The sequence below is a fragment of the Danio aesculapii genome, chromosome 3 (genome assembly GCF_903798145.1).
Source record: "Danio aesculapii chromosome 3, fDanAes4.1, whole genome shotgun sequence".
NCBI classification, from domain to species: Eukaryota; Metazoa; Chordata; class Actinopteri; order Cypriniformes; family Danionidae; genus Danio; species Danio aesculapii.
In genome coordinates, this window is record NC_079437.1 from 23,500,738 (window position 1) to 23,526,986 (window position 26,249).

The following is a 26,249-nucleotide window of genomic DNA, read 5'->3' on the forward strand; positions in this document are numbered from 1 at the left end:
TATAAGTTCAATGGACTCATATGGTAAATTTGATTAGCTTAAAAAAAATTCCTGGTTCACTTAATTTTTTTGTGTTTGGATAATTTCTTGGAAATGCCTCGGAAAACACCATATAAAACATGATATTGAGCATTTTCAGAAATCATGCCATCATTTCAAATGATGAAGTTGTGTAATTTAAAACCATCACTGCTAACGTTATACGAGAAAAGTACTATTTTTAAGTAAAGGAAGGTTGACGGAGGCGGAAATGAACCTGTCACGTGAGTAGAAGGTTGCAAAGGCCTGGATGTCTCCATGACAACACTAACGGAGGAGAGCGTCTGGATAAATCGTGACAGAACGGTAGGTAATAAACATGTGTCGATGTAAATGAGCGTTTACTGAGCTTTTAATGATTTACATGTTCATATTTGTCCATTTTTTTCAGTCAGTTATCCGTCGTTGAGTCATAGGAGATAGAGACGAGCGAACTAGCTAGCCAACATTAGCTTAGAGATGCTAAAAACAAACGCTAAATCGACACGTGTTATTTTAATTTAAATCTTTACTCATCGATTACGATGCGCCAAGACCGTAAACATCAATGCTCATGACACAGTTACTTATTTTGTAGCTTATTTAAATTGGTTTGATACTTTACAATTACATGTAACAGTTAACGTCAAGACTGATTCGGTTTCCATGCTGTATTATGCAGTTTTCTCTAATAATGCATTAATTAATTATTAGAGTTTATTTGTTCACATATAGGAATGTTTAAGTATACACCAGTCGTGTTGACCGTTTTATTGTGGGAATGTTTGTGCAAAACATGTAAACTTTCTGTGTTAATCTATATTATGTGGGATGTGAAACAGTTGAGCTTTTAACTTTGTAGCTGAAAGGTTTTAGATTGGGTTTACATGTAAAAGAAGAAAAATGTAAATGTTTTTGATTAGAGACATTTTGGTGTCATGTCCAAATAAAACGAAATTCATAAAAGTGGTTTAATATAGACCTATAAGAGTTTGTTAAAGTATCTGCTTTCATTTTTCAATTTTTTGTTAAAATAAAATATAAAAACATAATTTCTGAAAGGTAATGATTTGAGTTGCAAAGCATAAAGTTTTTACATGGCTGTTAGTTAGTGTTTTGGGGCTTAAATGGAGTCTTATGTTGTAATCAAATAATCCTTGTTCTAAATATGACAAGATTACTTGGTATATAGACTATTATTACGCTGAATGACATTTTAGTGAGTGAAATCATTGTAAAAATGTTTAATATACATTAGTGTTTGCTAAATTTACCAGGACAATTTCTGGTACTTTTTTTTTGCTTTAATGCTTGAAACCCTCAGTTAACCCATTAGATGTTTGGAGCTTGGTGTCATTTTCTTGACAATTTGACATATAAAATCTGTCTTAGTTCTTTTAAATGGTTAAAATTGTTTGAGAAATTAAGCAAGTAAAGTACTAATACATGAAATATCTCATTGGGCATGAAATCAGTATGCACAATAATAGACAGCTGCTATACTTTTACATGGACCGTATGATATATTAGCATTTAAGACATTTTAAAAAAATTTGTGTGTGAAACTATAACTTATTTTTTTGTTCATTAGCATAGTTGTTTTATTATGTGGAGTCATAACACCTAAAGTGTAAGTTAATGAAAGCTGAGAATTATTTATTTACTTTAGTGTTGATCTAATGCCATACAGGACATACAAGACATGTTTAAAAATGTCCTACTAATGCTTGTTTATATCATGCCAAGGAATAGCAATCAGCATTAAGATAAAAAAAAGATAAAATATCATAGAAAATTGTATTTTGCAGGTGTAGAAAGGACATTTAATAATAGTACTCGATGAAAAGCTAAATTAAATAAATATATGCAATGCTTGTAATATGCAGCATGTGACATCTAATTAGGGCTGCACAATATATCTTTTCAGCATCAATGTCATAATGTGCACACTCGCAATAGTCACATCGCAAGATATGCAATGTTGAGTTTTTGTTATAGTTGACCAGAAGCTACAGAATTGTATTTAATACTGTATTTACATAGTATTTATGTGATTTATGCAGTTTTCACCCTTACCCCACTGGCAGATAATTGTACTTGTTTAAAAAGAAAAACCTCTTAATTTTGGCTTGTTTCTTCGGAAGTTTAAAACAAAACATTTTTTACTTGATCGTAGAATTTTTAGATATTTGGACTAGAAACGAGACAATGCAAAGTAAGAAAAGCATTTTTTGCATTGTGATTATTGAACTTCTGTATCTGAATACTGTTAGATTCCCCAGAAAACTGTGAAAGAGTGCTATTCTATTGCTATTCAACTGTGAAAGAGTGCTATTCAAACTATCCTGTGAAATTGTATTCATATCGCAATATTTATTGGAGAAAAATCAGTTTTTTTAAATATGTTGCAGACCTACATCTGATCATTCTGTGATATTTTTGATTATTTAAAATAATAAATAAAATCTTACGGTTAGATTTCTATTTACTGTCATTAGATGGAAAAGACATGCAGAAAGAACTTTTTGTAAAAACCTCTCCTTTGTGGTACAAAAGAGGAAGAAGGGCATACAGCAACAGACCAGAACCAGAGTGAGAAAATCATTTTTAGGTGAACTGACACTTTAAAGGCCATTGAAATGATTACTCAAACTCAAGTGATATATTTAGTTCACTGTAGAACGTTACACACCTTCCAAATCTGTTGGAGTGCTCATTGTAAAGAATCATTATCAAGCATCCTCAAAGGTAGTAATGTAGAAATTCCTAATTAGTGTTTTTGGAAAGTAGAGCCCAACTAGGTAACAACAATATACCTAAAAAAATCCTTAGAACCTCAGTATTCATTTGGATAAATATGCATATTTGATCAGTGCAATTACTCTGCAAGAGAATTTCATTTTTTGCTTAAAGTTCTAATAACATTTCCTTAAGGTTTGCTTAAAGAGAAGCAAATGTGTTTTTCATTCTCTTTCAAATGATATGCACAAAAGAAACTTCACCCAGTTTTTAACTACATGTGAGAGAGGTTTGACCTAATGTTCTGGTTTTTCTTTTCACCAGACGGGACTAATCCCTCTGTCTCTCTCTCTCTCTTTCTCTTTTTAGTGAAGGACAGGATGGCAGAAACTGGTGATGGTAAAAAAGAGGATGCCGACTACAAAAGACTGCAAAGCTTTCCGCTGATCAGGGTGGGTGCAGCACGGCGGATGCTGTGACCTAGATACAAATTACCAGTTATGGATGTGTCTCTGTTTGTCTGCTAAATCATTTAAAGTGCTCCATTTTCCATCTTTCATCAAGAGTTTGATTTTATCATGATTCAGTTTTTTTGTCCATTATGCATGCATAGAAGACAATATTAGGCACAGGATTAAATAAATAAAAATAAAATAAATAATTGCTTCCCTTCCTTAGCAGTTATTTCTTGTACATTTTAAAAAATTCTGGGTTCCACACAATTCTTTCCATGTTTTCTCAACACAAATTGATTAAGCTAACTTTATTGTTTTTACAAATTTAAGTGGATTCAATATAAAATATCAAGAATTGTATTATTTCAACTTATTTTAAATAAGTAGTTTGAACATGCAGCAGAAGTCGTTTTATGAGTGTACTTACAGGTTTGTATGCTTTCTTGATTTCTGCACATTTCTTGCATTCTGTCTTGATTGCTCAGCCTTATTTTATATCTCCCTAGTTTTCACATTATTAAGTTTGCTTCTCACAATGTTGACCTTTACTCCGAATTGAAAGAAAATGTGCAAAAAATGTGAGCTACATTTAAATTACACAAAGGTACTTTTTAAAATGTTATGATGTGAAGTGATGTGTTTATTCATGCATGTTAGTTACACTGCATCTTTATTTTAGTCATGGACGACAATCTTTTTCATTTATAACTTTATGCACTGCATTTCTTCTATTAAAAGGGTTTGGTCCCCCCAAAATTAAAATTGTATTAATTATCCTCATGGTTTTATAAACCTTTAAGATCATTGTTCATCATTGAAAAACAAATGAAGATTTTCTTTTGGTGAAATCTCGGGCTTCCTCATCCTACATAGACAGCAAGTTTCCCAACTTTTTCAAAGTCCAGAAAAAATGGCAAGAAAATATCCTCAACACAGCCTTGGGTTGTTTAATCAGAATATTATTAAGCTATGAGGAAAGTTTGTGCACACATAAAACAAAAATTACAATTTTATTCAGCGCACATTATACTGACACTGGAGAAGAAATGGCTGAATTAAGTTATTTTAGTTTTATGTGAGCATTACAAGTATTCTCATGATATTTAGATTGAAACACTGAAGACGCATGGACTGTTTTGACAATGCTTTTTGGTACCTTTCTGAATGAGTCGGGATCATTGCTGTTTATAGAGGATCAGGCAGCTTTTGGATCTCATCTAAAAAGGGGAGTAATTATTGACAGAATGTTCATTTTTCGGTGAATTATCCTTTCAATACACATATTCATTATATATAATTAATAACAAACACTTTGGTCTGTTCAAATACTTTCACGTCACTGGAAGTAAATGTTTTTGGAAGTCTCTAGTTCTCACCAATGTTGCATTTACTTAAGCAAAAATTCAGTGTATAATATATAAATAATAAATATAGTTTAACCACGTTTCTGGAGGACTGCATGTGTTGGATGTCTCCTTTGTCTGTCAGACCCATTACAGGTCTTTCAGTCTCTGCTAATGAGCTGATGATCTGAATTAGGTGTGTTTGGTTAAGGAGACTAGGAAAAGTGCCAAACTGTTGGTACTCCAGGACTGTGGTTGAGAAACACTGATCTACAAGTATACACAGATAAACTAAAATATTATGATCACCTGCCTAATTTGCTGTTAGTCTTCCATTGCTTTCACCAACTATTTTAGATACTTGAGTCCCCATTTCAGGTGAATGATATAGTTATCCATGCTATACATTCTGATTGGTTTATAGCTACATAGCTACAGCAGACTTGTTACATTAGACCTACTTTTGGCTTACATCAGACTGGATATCTTTCATTGTCAATAAGCCTTGGGCAGTTGCTGCTTTGTGATTTGTTCCTCTGCACACACACAAAAAAACTATTGGGTATTTCTTACCACTTCTGTCCCGGGGCAACCAACACATGACCCTTGTCATAGTCAACCAGATATTTATTCCTACCAGTTTCTCTGCTTTAAAAAAAACACTAACCACAAGAACAGAAGAGAGAAAACCAACTGTTTGGGGAGATGGTCAACAACATTATTCGGTTTAACAAAAACTTGTATATATTTTGCTGTTGAAGCCGTAAACATCAATATAGTACACTGCCCTGAAAAAGATCTAGTGACTAGTTTCTGTTGTTTTGTCTGCAGCATACTGATATGCCAGAGGAGATGCGTGTGGAGACCATGGAGCTCTGCGTCACGGCCTGTGAGAAATTCGCCTCCAACAATGAGGTCAGTCAGTTTCTGTGTGCTTGTGTTATGAAGTGTGTGTTATGGGATAAATGTGCTCCCCGGGTCACACAGGTGGGGTTGGGCTCCGTGCTTCCGTCTAGTAGTGAGTCAGGACGCTTCTCACACTGGCAGTCTGGCCATCTGGACTGCTCTACTAGCCTACATGCTTTCATCTCGCTGGTCCGCTCTATTTTCAGAGTGCTGCCAAGATGATCAAGGAGTCCATGGATAAGAAGTTTGGCAGTTCGTGGCATGTGGTGATCGGTGAGGGCTTTGGGTTTGAGGTGACCCACGAAGTCAGGAACCTGCTCTACATGTTCTTCGGTGGAAGTCTCGCTGTGTGCGTTTGGAAATGCTCCTGATGTCACTTCCTGTCCACATGATCGCCAGTGTGAGATATTTCAACTCATGGACCCGTTTTATCTATGCAGTCCTATTTGACTTGACTTATGTGTGTGAGTGTGCATGTGTACAAGTGTGTGAAATTGTGAATGATGAGGAAAAATACAGATTCCGGTGCACTTCTCCAGATCATCTTTCTCTATCTTAAATTTTATTGTATAGGCTTCAGCTTTGAGCTGAACACTCGGATTTGACCAGGTTTACCTTTTTAAGCATTTTAATAAACTTTACTGGAACTAAGTTTATTGCTGCAGGACTGCAGGTCCTAGTTAAGAACATTCATAGTTTCTGTCTGGTTTCTGAGCTTTTTACTTTCTTAAAGCATGTTCCTGGTCATGTTGTGCACAGTTCGTCATTGCACTTTATTCCAAAGAAAACCTTTGCCTAATATTTCATCAAAACAAATGCCTCACCTCTCACAAATTCCACAAATTTCCTTTTCTGTTGGCATTACTTGTGTCCTGTTGAATAGTATTTAACATTTAGTCTTTGTTTTTAGCAAAGTCATGTTTGCTTGACTCATTCATTTGTTAATTTATTTTAGTATATGACACTTTCTTCCAGTCAAATCTTAAAATTGATGATTTCTCTTAGCAATACACTACTGTTCAAATGTTTGCGGTCAGTAAAATTTACGTTCACCAAGGGTGCATTTATTTGATCAAAAATACAGTGAAAAAATGCAACACTGTTATTTGTTCATTTTCTTTTCGGCTTAGTGCCTTTATTAATCTGGGGTTGCTACAGCTGAATGAACCGCCAACTTATCCAGCATATGTTTTATGCAGCGGATGCCCTTCCAGCTTCAACACATCACTGGGAAACATTCATACACACTTATTCACACACATACACTATGGTCAATTTAGCTTACTCAATTCACCTCTAGCGCATGGCACATGTCTTTGGACTGTGGGGGAAACCAGAGCACCCGGAGGAAACCTACGTGAACACAGGGAGAACATGCAAACTCCACACAGAAATGCCACCTGACCCAGCTGAGGCTCAAACCTTCTTGCTTTTAGGCGATCGTGCTGCCCACTGCACCACCATGACACGCAACACTGTTAAACATTTACATTTAAAAATAACTGTTCTCTAATTTGGGGTGGCGCAGTGGGTAGCACATTCGCCTCACAGCAAGAAAGTCGCTGGTTCGAGCCCCGGCCAGGTCAGTTGGCATTTATGCTCCGGTTAAACCCCCCAAATGGTATACTAGATGTCCTGATGTCCTGTATTTCCAGCCTGATCTCACAAGAAGCATGAGTATTTTACTTTTTGTCAGTTAAGTAGCTAATTCACTAGTTCAGTTGTTCGAAAATGTACTATTTTAAAAAGGAGGCAGTGCGCCCAACCGCCTCTAAACCTAACCGCCATTGCTTGATGAGCAGTACCAGAGATCATACCAATTCATACAGATTAGCCACTAAATCAAAAAGGTATGAATTGCTGTGAGATTGCGTTGGTATTTCCCAGTACAGTCCTGTATTTTACATCTAATTTTAGTGTCCTGCAATTACAACCTAATTAAAGGTAACCAACTTCACGGTAGAACACAATCACGATCCATTCACATTCGTTATCGATTAGCATGTAGTAACAGAAGCTTAGACTGGGGAGAATGTTCTCTGATATTCCCTCTTGTCACCGCAATCTTAGTTACTTCAGACACCATCTGATCTATACTTCTTGCACCTTGCAATAATTGTCAAAATGTTCATCTCATGAACAGAGTCAGATATGGTTTGCTGTCAGTAAAGGCATGCAACATTGTCTTTTATGTGACTGTGCCTACTTTTTGACTGATAAGTAAATAAATTCATCTTTATTTCAATAGCGCTTTTATAATGTAGATTGTGTCAAAGCAGCTTAACATAGACGTTTTAGTAAACTGAAACTGTGTCAGTCTAGTTTTCCGAGTTAAAGTTTAGTTCAGTTCAGTGTGGTTTAATTTTCACTGCTGAAAGTCCAAACACTAAAGAGCAAATCCATCGATGCACAGCTCCACAAGTTTCAAACCAAGCAAGCCAAAAAGTCCCAAACCATGCAAGCCAAAAAATAAATAGGCCTAAAATATTACTTCTATATGAATAATACACTTATTTTCAGTATTTGTAACATCTCTGCTCTTATAACATAATAGGGTTGCACGGTTTAACGGTACCGTGGTAGTATCGCAATACTATGGCTCCAAAATACTGACGGTGCCACTGTAGTTTGCAAACGGTAGTATCATCATTAGCGGTCTATCTACAATAGAAAATGTTGGATGTGGAAAAGTCACTAAAACGCTCATACACTTGTGCAACAATAGACCATTTTATTTTAATAGAAGAGACAATTTAAATTAAGAGAAAATCTTAAAAAAGAACGGCTCACAAAGTACAACTTGGGAAGACTGGGGAAAAAAACAATAGATGAAAAACCCAAAATAGCAACAAGAAACATTAAAAAAAATTTTGACCACTTCATATAGCCTAATTTATTTTTGCTAATTCTATAACCATTTTAATTTGGTATAAATTGTATCTTTATTTTATGGTATTTTTTGTTGGTCAGTTATCTACAACAGTGGTTCCCAACCTTTTTTTGTTGCCTGAGACCCCCTTTTCCCCTGAAAAATGTTGTAAGGCAGTTACTGCAAGTTTGCAGTAGGTATGACAAAAAAAAAGGAACACAAGTAAACACCTTGCTGTATTTTGGATGAGTTGTCTGCAAATGTCTTATTAATTTGGACGTCTTCATGCATTCCTTAGCAAGAGTTTTGGCGCAGAGAATGCACTGTGGCTGGATCAGGGACTTTTTGCTTTGAGAAAATGCAATAAAACCATAGTTCTATTAACTATCTTGGTATTTCCTGCATTTTGTGTTTCCAGTATTATTAGTGCTGTGACCCGAAATGTTTGGAGCTTCCTCACCTGGGCCCCAGTATGCTTGGGTCATTACTATTAGTTGCTGAAGGCGAATCAGTGAGACTCCAGTGATTCAATTCAATCCACGTTTATTTCTATACCGCTTTTACAATGTAGATTGTGTCAAAGCAGCTTCACATAGAAGATTACAGTGATTTAGTGATTACAGTGTCAGTTCAGTTTTCAGAGTTTAAGTTCAGGTCTGTGTCTTTTTTGTTGAAATTTGTAATTACAAATTTGTCAATTTTTTTTGTCAGCCAGGGCATAATAAACTAAGGCAACATGATTGTTCTCCTAATTGTCCACTGCTAAAAAATATTTTTCAAAATATGACGTGACCACCCCCCCCACCCCCCACAGAGCTCACTTAGGCCGCCTTGTGGGCTGGGACCCCACTGTTGGGAACCACTGATCTACAAAATAAACAAAAAGAATGAATACATTTTAGGTAAAGTGATGTGTAAATAATTTTATAACTTTTTTCAATAAAAAGGGAATTATTAATTAAATTCAAGACCTATTAAAACATGTAAAATATAGTATTTCTGACTATTTTCTTATAATTTGAGTTATGAATTACAGTATCGCAATACTCGGTATTGAGATACTTAAGCTTGTATAGTATCGTAAGATGAATTAATGGTATTGCGACAACCCTATAACTACATTTTCATGAAGTAGGCTAACTTTGACATCATGAATATGGCTATTTATTTTTTCCCTCAATTTCTGTTTAACGGAGAGAAGATTTTTTCAACACATTTCTAAACATAATAGTTTTAAAAACTTATTTCCAATAACTGATTTATTTTATCTTTGTCATGATGACAGTAAATAATATTTGACTAGATATTTTTCAAGATACTTCTATACAGCTTAAACTGGCATTTAAAGACTTAACTAGGTTAATTAGGGTAACTAGGCAGGTTAGGGGAATTAGGCAAGTTATTTTATAATGATGGTTTGTTCTGTAGACTGTAGAAAATAAATATGTAGCTTAAAGGGGCTAATAATTTTGACCTTAAAATGTTTTTTAAAGTTAAAAACTGCTTTTATTTTAGCCAAAATAAAACAAACAAATAAGACTTTCTCCAGAAGAAAAAAATATTATCAGACATACCATGTAAATTTCCTTGCTCTTGTTAAACATCATTTGGGAAATATTTAAAAAAGAAAAAAAATTCATAGGAGGGTTAATAATTCTGACTTCAGCTGTATTAGGCATGGGCCGATATAAGATTCTGACAGTATGATAACCTTGGATAAAAATATCACGGTATTATGGTATTATGATTACTGCTCTAAAATATATTCTTTTAAAATGTCCAGGTAAAAAACAAAACCTTTTTCCCTTTTGAACACAATATATTTTATTTTGAGAAACATTTAAAATATTTTGAAAGAGTAAACATGGCTAAAGGAATCATTGACTTCTGCTGTCTTCATTTGATTCAAAAACAGATTTTTATTTTACAATTTAAAACAGCATCTTTGGATATCTTTTCTGCTGAAGATACTGCTGTCCTAAAAAACACAAACAAACAAACAAAAAAACCTAAATAAAAAATTGTACACATACCTTTTGAATGCTATTGCAAAAAATGCTGACAGTTTTAAAACCTTGACTTTTCCAAACCGCGGTATACCTTGAAAACGGTTATCGTCCCGTGCCTAAACTGTATGTCATCTGCATTTTACGAGCATTGGTTCTGCTTCTATGCCACAAGGCAAATTCACAGTTAAATCTCAGAAATGTCTACACCCATCAGTGCTGTTTTGGAATTATATTCTCACACAAATTTCCCATTTGCCAATTTAGTAAATTTGTTTCTTGCCCGCAGGCTTATGTCACATGACCCTCTAGAAGTATACTCATAAATTTAGTGAGTAAATGATGAAAATAATAAACATGTTGCTTAAATTTATTGTGGTATAAAACAACTGCAATTTTGGGGGGCAAAAATAAATGAACAGAATTTTTTTTTTTTTTTTTAAATAAAGACCTTTTGTATGCTGGATGTTTGCTGTCACTTTTGAGAAATGTAATGCCTCCTTGATGAATACAAATGTCTTTCAATAAAAGTTTCTCACCTCATACCCTATGGAGAACAGTAGTGTATTACATTAGAGAAGTGAAATTGATTGCTACTAGCAAGATACAGCAATTTAATGTAGCTTTAATGTTTTTTTCAATACATATGCACTGAAGTCCTGTGCAGCCACTGAAGTGTCAGTCTGCATTTCTGTCTTTTTGAGGCTCTGAACACTCTGCTGTATTTGTCTGGCAGGTTGTCGTAGGAGTGTGCTTTCTGTGTGAGACTGTGCAGGACAGAATGTGCGTCCATTTCATAAATCATCTCTCTCTCTTTTTTTTCCTGTTCATGTCTCTTTCATTCTGTTTCCTGTCCAGCAGTGGCTCTCTCAGTGGGCTGCTCTGCCACCTGTTTCACATTTCTCTTTCTCTTGCTGTTATTTTCACTCTCTGTCCTTTCATTCTCACTCCAGGAATCGTGTGCCATGTCTTTTATGTGTATGTAACCAGCCTTTCTGGATCACAAATACTTGAATGTGATATGAATATGAAGTTTTTTTTTGTTTGTTTTTTACTTTATTTCCGGCGATTTCTGTAGTTATGCAATAATACAATTGATTCTTTTTTTTTCCATTTTACAGCCCTGAATTTCATAAATGCTTCCATTCACTGTCTTAATTTGTAACTCTACAGCTGAATCTAGTTCAGTTAATACACTGCAAAAAATATTCATAAATTATCTGTTTTCTGTTTTTTTGTGATTCTAGTATTATGTTCTCCCATTTATTTGCTTTTGAATGGCATTGGGGGCCCTGATCTTTCTTCCAACAACTAAAAAGTGACTTTTATGAACATTTTTAATAGTTTAAAGTGATTTATTCACTAAAAAAATATTTTTTTTGCTCGTTCAAACTATGTATTTAAAATGAGCTGAAACAACACAATTCTTGACATTTCATTATAACAAATTTTTATGTTCAATCCACATAAATTTGTTAAAAGTGTTAAGTTAACTTAATCAATTTATGTTGGGACAACATGAATGAATTGTGTGGACCCCTGCATTTTTACAGTGTTGTCTGGGTTGATGTATATCGCAGTACAAAAACATTGTAATAAACTGCCAGAACATTTTCTGTTATTTTCCAGACGTATTAAAATGTCTAGAAAATCATCAATAAATGTCACTTTGTTAAACTCAGGTTCCCATGTTTTCATGAACAGCAGATTCAATGACTTTTTAAAGCACCATCAATTTTAAAACAAGCACTTTTTAATTCATAACCCAGCATATGGAGCGCCATAAAAGTACTTAACATTTCACTTACACCTAATATTTATGTTAAATATATTTTCAAAAACTTTGACCATCTTAAAAAGGCATGTTTGTAGAACTTTAAACAAATTTGCTGAATTCAATGTTGGTAATATTCAAATGCGGTTTCTGAAATGTAAAAAAAAAAAAGCCATGAACAAATTTCATTTAAAATTGAATTGAAGCACTTTCAATGACCTATGTTTGTTTAAAGTGCTTTCCAGGCCTTGAATTATTCGCATATCTGAAATTCAAGTATTTTCAAATACTTTCAAGAAGTGTGGGAACCCTATAAATTGTAGAGTTGAATGCCAAAAAAGAGATTAAGGTCCCATAATGCAATTCAAACAAAAAAAAAGTGAATCACAATATACAGAAATTACAGATATATTTACAGTGCAGTTTTAGCGCTATTTTGATGGTACGGTGTTCATGGAGAATTTATGCAATTACGGAAATTGTGCTTGTTGGTGATTTAATTGCAAGTGTGTAATTTCTTAACCATTAGCACCACTAGCGGAAATAGCAAAAGTAATGACCATTCTGATTAAACTCTTTGACCAACTGTTCTGACTTTAGTGGCATAGCATGGGTTGTGCCAGTTGTTATTGTGTTCAGCTCAAATCAGCGGTTTAGTTTGATTCTTTAATAATAGACACGTCATTAATTCCAGTCTAAATCGACATCTCTACACACAAGGATGAACTCATCCTGTCCAAGGATGCACTCATCTTGTTGTTTTTGAATCTTTCACCAACTTGAATGGTTACTGTTTTACACTTTTGATACTGATGTTATATTCAATATGTTACAGGCGTAATCCGGAGGAAACAATTTCCATGACAATAATGCTTTTTTCAGCTTTGGCACGATTTTAACCGAATGTTCGTTCCTAAAGATCCTGCAGTGTGTCAATGCAGAAATCTTTTATGGTTTTTATGGTCTTTTATTCAATTTTTAATTGTTTGTATGATAACAATGTGCAATAATTGCTCTGTTTAGATAAATAAACGTTTAAAAAGATACGAGTCTACTGTGATATAAGAAAATCCAACATTTGAGTTTGTATATCCCACAAAAGTGAGTTCTTTGCTTGCCAAAATGATTTACTGCCAAAGGCCTAATATTTCACCAGTGATGTTGCTGAATCTGCAGGTTGGGGAAATTTGGAAAAAGGGCCTTCAGGGTAAAAACTGACTCTGACTGTGCATAATTTTAGGGGTTCTCATGAATATCACCTGCTAGAAATTTAGGAACAGTTGTGAAATCATATTTTAAACATTGCATTGAAGTATTTTTTCCTTAAAACCCTTAAAGGTCCTTAGAGGGCAGAAACGTGTGTACATCTCTGTGTATATGTACAATGTATTTATCTTTCACTGACAGAAATTTATTAGAATAAAATAAATATGACTGAAACATGCACATGCATAACCACTGTGGTTAGTCATACTAAATAACTGCATTTTTTAATGGCCTGGATGTTCCTTGAAGTCAATAACTTATTTATATATATTTATTTATTTTATAGTTTTTTTACTGTAATACTGTTTCAAATACTTACACTTACACACCATCATAGAAAGTACAGTGTTTACATTTTTTGCTTTATTTAGCAATATTTTAGGCCTGTAATCATTTCTTTTTCAAAAGTGTTTTATATTTAATATTTATTTATTTATTTGCATTAACTAAATATTTGCCCAGAAATTCTAAATAAAGTAAGAAAAATAACATAAAATTTGGAGTATGTATTTTAAAATGTAAGACAAATTATACTTTCAATGTTGTCAATAACTATTAAATGATTGTGATGTATACTATTATCAGGACATGCTATACATAATTCCCCTAAGTAAATAAATTAAATATGCAAAATTACTCAGCAAACTGGTTTTCATGGTGCATTTGTCACTTAAGGTCCAAAAATTGTTTTTGTCCCTAATTGAAAATAGATTTGTGAATGGAAACAAGGGTCATATATTTACATTGAAAGTATTATTGGGAATATTAGCAATGCATAGTATAAGGATGCTCAAGGGTTAATATAAATGTTAATCTATTTGGTATATTTCTTCATGTCTCAATAATCACTGCTGATTATTTTCAATTCCCATCCAAAATCGGTATTAATTAAAAAACAATAATAATTCCAGTGTGTTCTATTTCAAGTAGCCTCTGTGCTACCACTGTTATTGATTTTCTGTATTTTGCATCTTCTTGTTGTTTCTTATTTATAAATGCTTTATCAATCTACATGCTCTCAGGCTCCTCCTTAGGTTTCTTAACATGTTTAGTCCAGTAGGGCAGTTTCTATCTGTTACCACAGTATCTCCCACTCCCTTTTTTTCTGCTTCCTCCTCCCCCTTTCTCTCAATTTCAGATGAACTGAGCCCAGATCTGTGTGTATATCTTTGGCTCGCACTCCTCATTAACAGCTTGGCGGTCTCTGGGGGACTGCAGGATCCGCCTGACATTTTGCTGACCAGGAACATACCACAGAGAGACGCAGCGGGAAGAGAAGTGAGAGCCAAAGATCAGATTAAAACCCAGATCATTAGATAGAAGGAATACACCATATCTTAGAATTCATTTTGGGGTAAAATATGTGTAAAATAGGCGACAGAGAAAAGAGTTGGAATTAATTTGTCATTTGTGGCAAAACCTTCCTGGAAAAGAAAAGAAAAATGGAGATTGAACCAAAAGAGTGATTGATGAAAGAGAGAGTAGTAGCTGAGGAGGATCATCATATAGTGATTTGTAGATGGTGAATGTTCAGATGAAGCAGAAGAGGGATTACAGTGATTACATAAGCATGCGTGTGTGTGCTGAAAAAGGAATGATGGCAGTGAACATGATGGGAGAAAAACATCAGTGAGGGATGAATACAAATCAGTTTTCTTTTGGTTGCCCTCAGTTTTTTCAGCAGTCTACTGTTTTTTTTAACTATCATACGCATAGTTCAGTTTTTGATGTCGGTTGGTCATGTTCACACTAGCAGTGTGTACAATTAATGACCACTTTATTATGTAGACTTTGCTAGTCCTGAATTGGACCCCCTTTTCTTTAAGAACTTTAAGAAAGATATTTAGATGAAAGCTGGAAAACTGTAACCATTGACTTCCATAGTATTTGTGCGTTTAAATTATGCTCAGTTATGCTACTTCTAAGGGCCCAAAGTGTGCCAAATATACATTCATTTATTCATTCATTTTCCTTCTGCTTAGTTCCTTTATTCATCAGGGGTCGTTTCACTGCATCCTGCATGTTTTACACAGCGGATGCCCTACCCAGTACTGGGAAACACCCATACACACTCATTCACACACACACTATGGCCAATTTAGTTGCTTCAGTTCACCTATAGCGCATGTCTTTGGACTGTGGGGGAAACCGGAGCACCTGGAAGAAACCCACGCGAACATGGGGAGAACATGCAAACTCCAACCAGAAATGCCAACTGACCCAGCCGGGACTTGAACCAGTGACTTTCTTGCTGTGAGGGCACAGTGCTAACCACTGAGCCACCGTGTTGCCCCTAAACATGCAAACATACACTCACAACTAGGGGCTGTTCACACAGAACTACTTTCTATTGATCTACTGTAAACAATCTCTTGATGGATTTGTGTGAGCATTAAGCTTGCATCTTTGGAAGCACCGCAAAAGTAAGTGCCACATTTTTATGTAGATGGGGTGTCAGGTTTCACTCGCAGCACAGCTCATCACTGTCAGTTTCACAGCAGTGGACCAATCAGATAAGTTTGGAGGCGAGGGAACTATTGCAAGTTTCTGTTTACAGGCGCTCTTGGGCTGTATCCAGACACTCTCATGCTTTATGCTGTGCTTTTATCCAAACTATTGCATCTCAATCTATTTAAATTTGGAAAGAAGTAAAAAGCTAACTTAATTGCTTCAGGTTGTTCCAACACAAATCGACTGTGTGGAACCCAACTTTTATTTTACACTGAATAAGCAAAGACGCATTCTGTGTGAATGCACCACCTGAACCTGATAGGTAGGATGCTTTCCATCTGAATGCTGAACTCTTATTTTCCAATCTTCCACCAGTCCAATGTTGATGAATCATAGCCCCAGTCTCTTGTTCTTAACTTGCACAAAATCCTGGTTGCCTTAAATTTTTAAGCTGAATTAAATAATGAGTCCATTAAACTTATATTATGTTAAACTGACTTAAAACAGCTTGCATAACTTATAAAATTAAGTTAGAACATGATTAACTTTGTCTAATAAGTTACAATGAATTAAAAACATACGCTGTCATGACTCATTGATCATATAATGATTTACAGTGCAGGAATAACACTGGTGTCTCTTGCTACTGTATCTGCTTTACATGTTGCACATTCAGAGATACCCTTCTGCGATCTTCAGTTAAAGTCAGTGAATGTTTTAGTTGCCTTTACATTTCTATCAGGTCAAACCAGTCTGGCATTCTGATCTCCGGCATCAACATTTTTCACCCACAACGCACACTGAATATTTTTCAGAATATTCTCTGTAAGCCCAGATGCAAGTCCCAGTAGATGTAATGCTCAAACCAGCCTGGCACCAACAACCAAGCCACATTCAAAGCCACTTAAATAGCCTTCTCGATTATAATGCTCAATTTGAACTTCATCAGGTTATTTTGACCGCGTATAAATGGGGTTGTTGCTAGAAGGGATGCAACTGCGTCCATCCATGCTATTGCATCAGATTTTTAATTGCCTGATTTTTCTTTTCAGGGTTCATGGATAGTACAGCTCTTCATTCTGAATTCAGTTATGAAATGAATGAAAAAAAATGGAAGAAATGGAAATTACACTTTTTGAATGGTCTTAAAAGGTTTATATAAATAAGCCATTTTAACTCCAGAACTCTACGGCTTACGTCTGTATCACTGATCTGAATGAGATTGTAGTTTTACTATCCTTCTCTGCCTGAGTGTCTAATTATGTAACTGTTGACGATAGTTGCGACTTTCTTATTTCACTCGCTCTCTTTCTTTCTCACTCGGGGCTGAATAAAATATTCATTGTTTGGCACAGTGAGCGAGTGCACCAGTAGAGTATCTCAAACACGTTTCCTCCTTCACATGTGGAGATTTGTCTCTAACACTATCTTCTTATTTGTGTGTGTGTCAAGCTTTCATCCATACATTATGTTTTCACAGGAATTAGAAAGCTGTCAGATGCCACGTGCCTCAAATAATGCATCACCCAAAAGGCTGTAGCCGTTTCTTCTGAATTCCGAATGACAGAGCAACAGGCTGTGTGGAAGATGAAAAGACGCAGTATAAAGAGAGTATATAGACAGAGGAGGGAAAATTAGGTAAGGTAATGCATAAGAAGAAAAGTGTGAGAAAGAAAGAGGATGAATATTTAATAGTCTGTCCCTGAGCTTGACGTCTAGCCTCTTGACACATACAGTATTAATAAACAGGATGGCAGGATGCTCTTGTGTATTTATGAGTGAAACAGCAGGCTGTTGTCTTGAAGATGCTGCAAAGGATTGTAAAGTCTGACGCTTTGTAGAATTGTAGTACATAATATGCAGAGGAATTGGGTTTTGCAGAATAGAATATTCTGGAGTGTATTTTAACAAGATATTATGTGGTAATGTGTGTTTCAAAGATACATTTACATTTAGTTATTTAGTTCCTTTTGTCAAAAGCGACTTACAATTGAGCAATCTAAAATGTAATAAGTCGACCTTACTTAGAAAAATTTAGGAAACCAGTTGCCTTAAAACCGATTGCCTTTGCTTAAAAAGTAGTGTATAGACGAATTACCAACCTACATTACACATGACGTCACACGGGTCCCCGGTTTCACAAAAAGACCGGCTGCAATAGCAAACATATCGTGTTGTGCGGTAGGATGCCAAAGTCCAAAAATAGAAAACTTAACTTTTACTATACACCACACTGCTTTAATGCCAACTGCACCCGTCTTTGTCTAAAAGGGAGCTGAATAAAGTGACGACCTAATTAGAAATGCTCGACTCTGCAGTTATCATGTTATATCAGGTAAGTTCATGTTTTTGATTGCAGAAATGATTTCAGCAAAAACAGTTACATATGGTTAATTAAACTGCGGACACTGAATGCTAAGAATGAAACGTGAAAGTGTAAGTTATTAAGATAAACTAGGTTTTATATTCACACATTCATTCACTGACAACTTGTGACACACTCCCTATATTGTTTACCAGGGCACTTTAAATATTCGGTCTGAAATAATCTGCAAGTGTGACTTGAAAACAACATTAACACTGTTTATTTGACTGTGAACAATGTTGTACTTTGATAGTCATCTGCTAATATGATTGCGGCATTTAGAGTTTGCAAATAATACTTTTATGAAAATATATTATAAAGGAGAAAGTCTGAATGTGCGAATATAAAACCAACTTTACTTTTATGTGTAAGTTCACATACCCTGCCATACAGGTGCAGTTCGCTGTCAGAATGCAGTTGTTTTGCTTGTTGATGATTACCCAGGCCTTGTACAGTCCCGTCTTCTTTCCTTGTCTTTGACTAGGCAGAACCTTGGTTTTTAGCACTACAAAGTGTTGAATCTGGTAATCATGGAACATTATTTCTTGCACATGACCACACAGAACAAAATTGTTGGCATCCAAAGACTTGTAGGCCTTTACCTTCTCTCTTGTAAAATCACTTGGAGCTTTTAATGATATTGTATATTTTGGGCTGGATGCTTGGTCATTTCGTCTTATCCAATATCCATTGGGAGGGTGCTATCGCAAATGGACCAGTCAGATGAACGCCGCTGACACAACGTTAATTTTGGCGAATAACTGTGCTTATCACTGGGTGACAAGCTGTTATAATACGCTGAAAGCATTATGTAAATAATATATATTATGTAATCAATATATCTTATTTCTATGACAACAACAAACTCTGTACCGCATCAGATGTCATTCCCTCACTGTAAATGCTAGCGCTCCCGTTTTTTTCTGCCACCTCCCTGCACGCGCATCCTAAATGTTTACAAACATGGTAATTCATCTATAAACTTTAAGTGAGCATAACTTCAGCACCGTTGACTCAGAATAATTAGTTGTGTTAACTTCTTATTAGTGTTCACATTAGTGGGAAAATATTATGAAACCAGTTGCCTTAAAATTATCAAGTAAACTGACTTAAAACATTTAAGTAAAGACAAAAACCAATACCGTACTTACTCCCAGTGCCGTTTATATCGAAGTTGATATTTATTCACACCATGTTAGTGTTTCGTAACATCTCGTTTTTACCAGGTGGGTTGTTAGCCCAACACTCAACCCCCAACCTGGAGGACCAGGACATAAACACATACACTACAGACAATTTACTAATTTACTGAAAGCACATGTCTTTGGACTGTGGGGGAAACCGGAGCACCTGGAGAAAACCCACACTAACACGGGGAGAACATGCAAACTCCACATAGAAATGCAAAATGACCCAGTCTTGGTTCAAACTCGGCACAATATAAACATACTTGAAAAAAAATGTAGCCTTAAAGGTACAGTTTTAGTACTTAATAACCTAATTATGACAAAACATGACAAGTGAGCAGTTTTTCACCTTCATATAGCCGCTAGTAATTTCTGCAGCTACTTCATTCACTTAACAAAAGGCAAAACCTTAATAGTAGCAGATCAAAAACTACGTTTAACAGTCTAATCGGTAAACCTTTAGCAAAATATTCGTAAACATTTTTAAATGTATTTTTAGTTTACCTTGTAATCCTGCTTGTTGCGAGCTCCGTGACTGTCTTACGCCGTGATGAATCCAGAAAGTTCCATGAAAAATGAATAAAACGGTTGGGTCAAAATAACCCAACTCAGATGTTCAAAGGTGAGAGAACCCCTTTTGCAGTTTCAGTTGGGTTGACTCTCTGCTCCTAATGCTTTCTTGCTCTCCCAATGTCCTGTCTAATAAAAGGTAAAGAAACCCTAATATATACAGTTTTTCTTTTTTAAATATTTACCAAGCTATATTTTTGTTTTCGATAGTCTAGAGAACAAACCATCGCTATACAATACCTTGCCTATTTTATTATGCACATTTTTATCAATATTATGTACTGTCATTATGGCAAAATAATAAATCAGTTATTAGAAATGAGTTATTAAAACTATTATGTTTAGAAATGTGTTTGAAAAAAAATTATCTCCGTTAAACAATATAATAATTCGGGGGGGCTAATAATTTTGACTTCAACTGTGTGTGTATATATATATATATATATATATATATATATATATATATATATATATATATATATATATATATATATATATATATATATATATATATATATATAACAAAAAATACTTCACCCCTCCATGTGCCAGTAAAACTTTTTTAGTAATACCAGCTTGAACTGGATTATCAAGTCATCTTAATGTAATTTGAAACGACTTTATATTAAATAAACTCAACTTAACAAATTAAAGAAGCAACTATTTTTACTTTATCATGTCATTCTAATCATTCTGTTTTTATGTGTATATAGTAATGATTTACTCTAGCCATACTATATTGTCTTATTCTGCTCTTTGCTTGTAGAAACTGCAGAAGTAGTTATGGTATATAGTGTACTCTTTCAAGCATAGCCTCACTCTTTAGTACATTTTAGAGTGTGCTTGATTAATTAGTCACATCTCAGTAATCTGCTTTGTTTGTGCTTTGGGGTAGATGTGCATCTGTTGTGCGACTGGAGTTGAGCTGTGTATGTGGAAATGCACAAGCCACAGATAAATGACTTTACACTTGAGATCTGTCTTTCTGTGTACAGCAGTGAGCCTCTGAATTAATGATGCAATGGATGGTGGCTCTGCACTTTGGGGATAAAGTCATGTCAAATCCGCTCCTGCCAGTTGGCTGGTGCTTAAAAAGGTTGATTTCCCTGGTCTCTTCTTTTACAACTGCTGTATGTTATGTAAAGGATCTTTTGAGATAAGCAGCGGCCTGGCTTTAAGCGTGTGCTCTGCGTATGGCGAACTGATCATGTGCGTATGTTTTGCTATAATTCCAGGATTTCTGACGTCAAGCTTGTACCATTTGATGAATCGCTTTTCTTTGAGATGCTTCTGACATCTCTTGTTTAGAATTCATGATGCACTTTTTTATTACATCTAAAAAGGAAATTTTTTGCATTTAATGGCAGCATTTCCTTGTTTCATGTGTTGAAATATCTATTCAATTCCATGCGTGTTTAATAAAAAAGGTCAGGAGAGGTTTTTCTTTAATGTCAAAAATCTTAGTCATTTATTGGATACAAATGAATAATTTGATTCACAGAATTCTGTCATCCTTAATGCAATGTAAGAAGTACATTCAAGAGGTGCACAATAACTTTCATTTCCTGACTTCATCTTTTATAGGCGGCTGATATTAACAGGTAAAGTTTAGTAAAATTCGTCACTTGTCAATCATTCTCCAGTCCTCCATTGGCCGCACCCATACATACGTCCTCTTTTTCTACAAATTCTCTGCGCAACATTAAAGGCATAAGACTTCTCCACTGCAAATATTCTGTGTTCAGTTTCAACTCATCTCTGCTAACAGGAAATTTAGCTGAAGAGCTCAAGTTAGTTTTACACCATCAGGCTTTTGCATTTCTATCAGCTTCATCTACTTCAACAAAAATGCTTTATTAGTATGCAAAGCATCTCACACTCTACAGTAGAAGTTCAGTTAATATATCTCCTTTAAGCAATACGAATACAATTGTTTAATGAAAAGAAAAAGAGACACAAATAAAAAATATATTCCTTTTTCACAACACATACCATACTGTGCCAAGGTGATGTCATTGTATGAGTGGTGCAATAAAAGGCTCAAATTGAATTTTTTTTTTTTAACCAATTAATTGCTATTTTTTTTTTGTTTTTATTCAATATTTTTTTTCTTTTGATATTTTGGAAATAATTTGAACATGTATATTAAATGTACAAAGCAAATTTTAAAGGCAACATTCCTATTATATCAATTATTAAAGATTTTAGCATCATTACTCCAGTGGCCCTTCTGAAACTTTCTAATAGACCATTTTGAGGGATGTAAACAAAAACTATGGTCCCAACGAACTTCCTGTTTTATATTTTTAAGTTCTATATCTTCTGAGATTCCAAAAAGATTCCTCTTTTTACAGTTATAAAATAGTTTAATAACAAGCAGGAAATGTTTATGGGCCAATGACATCACCACATTGAAATATTTTCCTCAGATACTCTATTTAATCAAATTTCTTTTTATAATTTTGTTGTTCTGCTTAAAAAAATCATGGAAAATGTGATTTTTTTTTTGAGGACTTTGATTATTAAAAAGTTCCAAAGAACAGCATTTATGGTAAATGTTTTTTAATGTCACGTTTGAGAAATTGAATGCGTCCTTGTCAACTAAAAATAAAAGTTTTTAAAAAGTAAGAAACCAAAAACAGTGATATAATAATGTCTAGAAGAGAACTTGCGAGATTCTCTTGGCTTTAGAGTTATTATAGTGCACATGGGAATTACATAAGACACAAGTGCGCAAATAAATGAATAAATATATATAAATAAATTCGAGAATAGAAAGAGAACACAGCAGCCCTGCCAACAATGAAGGGTTTCATTAGCAGGTGCGTGTACATAATTCCAGAACGTGTTTGTTTGCACAGTTTGTGACGTTTATGAAGCCCACATGCATCTGTCAGATCTGTCTCCAGTCACTATCTGATGTGTCAATTCCTTTAGATATCGGAATTTTAAACTGGTGACAGGATGATTTTATAGATATGATGTCAGTATCTCTCAGGTTCATTTAAATGCTTTAGCCGGGCAAACGAAGATGCTTGTCTTGATGAAATCTAAGCCTTATTCACTTGATTAGTGTATACAAATAAAGGCAACAATACTAGCTTTTTGCTCTGATTTTTCTCAGATTTTGCTCTGTCTTGTCACTTCAGAAGGCATGTAAAGCTTTATATAATGCTAATATTTTACATTTAATTGTTTGATAGATGCTTTTATCAAAAGTGATCTACAATTTGTACAATAGAAAATTCAAAGGGCTCAAATTAAGCAAGTCATTTAATTGGTGGAGAACAGTAAAGATGACACTCATTGAAAGTGATTTTATGCCAATTTGGCATGTCATCACAATGTCCAGTTCACTTTTAGAATGCAAGCTTGTCGAGGGCACATAAGGTGAAGTAGTGAATTCAAGTAAAGGAAAGGAGACCAGTGAATATTTATAATGCATTTAATTGGATATCAGTGACTAATGACTATATTAACAACAGTAGTCATCATATGAAGTCAAGAATGGGTGTTGTTCAGTAGTTTTAGCACAACTTCATTGAAATATTTGATCTACTTTAGTAACACTTTAGTTTCGGTCGTAATTAATAGTATTAACAATACATTAACTTACACTACTAGTTTAATAAACTATTAATTAGCTGTTTATTAGTAGTTAGTACGGTGGGAGTTGAATTTTTGTTTTGGGCAGGATTAGGGATGCAGTATAAGGCATACTTTATAAATACTAATGAAAAGTTAATATTTTAATAATAGACAGGTAATAAGCCAGTAGATAGTATGAATTTTGACCTAAACTAAAGTGTTACCTCTATTTCAGTGTTAACTACTGAATGGCGATGTGTGCAGTCTTTTTTGGGTCATTTATCATCATCACTGCTGTATTCTGGATCAGTTGCGGAGCTTTAATATTAGTAGTGGTTGGAAGGCTTGCAGAAAGTGCAATGCAGTTATCCAGCCTGGACAGAACAAGAGTTTGAACGAAGAGTTCATAATAACCTTCCTAGTGTATAAGGAAAATGTGCAAGATTGTGCTCTTCTATCATCAATCACAACTCCCAATGTTCCTGGCTTTTCTGGAAGGAGTTACAGTAATGTGCTTGTCTGGATGGAGAAGCATTGGATTGGCTAGAACCACAAGCAGTTCTGTCTTGGCAAGGCTGAAGTTGAAGATGATGGTTCACTTCATTCATTTAAGTCTATCCGACATGCTGAAATGAGCCATTGAAACCAGCAACGGTCATTAATAAGAATTAGACATTGTTTGTCGACATAAAACAGTGATGAAATGTCTTGAGATTGCCTTGAATATTTTCATGTTGTTTCCAGAGAATCAAACCTCATGAGAAAGTGATTTGGAGTCTTTTGCATGCAACACTTCAAAAATCCTTCTTTTATGTTGGCAGAAAGAAAATAACTCTCAGCAAGGATGAGGGTGAGTAAACTATCCCTTCAACACCATCAAACATACTGTTCCATAGAGACTTGCAGTGACTTAGAGAAGCTGATATGTTTTCTGCTTCAGTTTTTAATATTTTAAATTGTCATTCTCATACTTCACTCTGTAAAATGACCGTTCTTTGTTCGGTGTATAAAGGAAGATTTGTTGTTAAAAGGAAATCTTTTTCATGCAATCTTAATACCCAATGATGCTTTAGTGCAGTGTTTCTCAACCACGTTCCTGGAGGACCACTGACACTTCATGCTTTGGATGTCTCCTTTGTCTGTCACCCCATTAGAGGTCTTTCAGACTCTGCTAATGAGCTGAAGATCTGAATCAGGCGTGTTTGGTTAAGGAGACATGGAAAATGTAGTCCTCTGGGAATGTGGTTGAGAAACACTGCTTTAGTGTATTGTCCACAAAATATTGTAGGTGATTTAATATCAAAACAGATGAAATGGCCTTCAAATCAAAATGTTATTACTTCAGAGGCAATACAAGACTGCATATTGGCCACTGTCTATTTACAGCTTATCTAATTTAATTATTGTATGCTAATATACAGGTGGTTTATGAACTGATCTTGATAATTTACAGTCTGAACCCAAAAATGACTGTCAAATGAAGAAGAGCGAGAGTCAGAGATTCAATTAAAGAAAGTTTACTGAAAATAGTTTGCAGTCTCATCAGCAGAAGCCAGCTTCAACACTCGCTCGATATTTCTAGGTGTTTTATCGGACTTTTGTGGCCACTACTATCTAATGGTTAAATATTATAATGTTATTTTTATTCAATTATTTCTTTCCTTAATAAACTGACCTACACTATTCTTTAAGCTGGGCATGCCCATGTCTGTGAAGCAGGAAGATAACATTGGTGGAACTTATTACACTCTATGAGTTAATTTAGTCACTACTAAATACCAAACACATTCATTCATTCATTCATTTATTTTCTTTTCGACTTAGTCCCTTTATTAATCTGGGGTCGCCACAGTAGAATGAACCGCCAACTTATCCAGCATATGTTTTAGGCAGCGGATGCCCTTCCAGCTGTAACCCAAAACTGGGAAACACCCATACACAGTCATTCACACACATACACTACGGACAATTTACCTTATTAAAATCACCTGTACTGCATGTCTTTGGATTGTGGAGGAAACCGGAGCCCCCGGAGGAAACCCACACAAACACGGGGAGAACATGCAAACTCCACACAAGGTTAATTTAGTCACTACTAAATACAAAAAAACAGTCCAGGTTTTATCCCCGAGAATGTTCCCAAGCCTCTTACACCTATTTGTGCTATTAAAATATATTGTCCAGAATGTACTGATAATAACATGATGACTTTTAACATAAGTACTTTTAAAGATAACCTAAGATGACACTAAAATAACAATAATAAAAAAAAAACAGAATACAACGTAAACTCTTGTACATGTCTTATAACAGGGGTGCCCAAACTTTTGCTTATGAAGGGCCAAAAACCAAACTTGATTGAGTGTGGTGGGCCAAAGGTAAATATACCAAACTCTATTACATTAAGTTTGCCATGGGGAATTTCCTAATTTATTTAATATTTAAAAATAACTTAAACACATTGCTTTATTTTAACTAATGCAGTATTTATCTTTTAATTTTATAAGGAACTTTTTACAGTTAAAAAAAATCCCATTTGTAACAGAATGGATTTACACTAGTCGAGCGCACCTGTTTTTGCCTTCGTTTGCTCACTAATATCTCCTGTATTGTCCTTTATGCGTCGAGTGACAGTATTTGTATATTTTTTCAAAATCTGATTCATTTGAAAATGTTTTTCATTTCCACAGTTTTTGAATTAAAACATTTAAT

At 34.7% G+C, this 26,249-nt stretch overlaps 1 protein-coding gene across 1 annotated transcript; it reads left to right on the forward strand.

Annotated features, from left to right (window-relative positions):
- Nucleotides 1-263: 263 nt before the first annotated feature.
- dnal4a (dynein, axonemal, light chain 4a) lies at nt 264-13,154 on the forward strand. The gene is made up of 4 exons (XM_056453433.1): nt 264-345; nt 3,127-3,209; nt 5,387-5,470; nt 5,668-13,154. Exons 2-4 carry the CDS (start codon nt 3,138-3,140, stop codon nt 5,830-5,832), a joined length of 321 nt encoding a protein of 106 aa, XP_056309408.1. The 5' UTR covers nt 264-345; nt 3,127-3,137; the 3' UTR covers nt 5,833-13,154.
- Nucleotides 13,155-26,249: the final 13,095 nt, after the last annotated feature.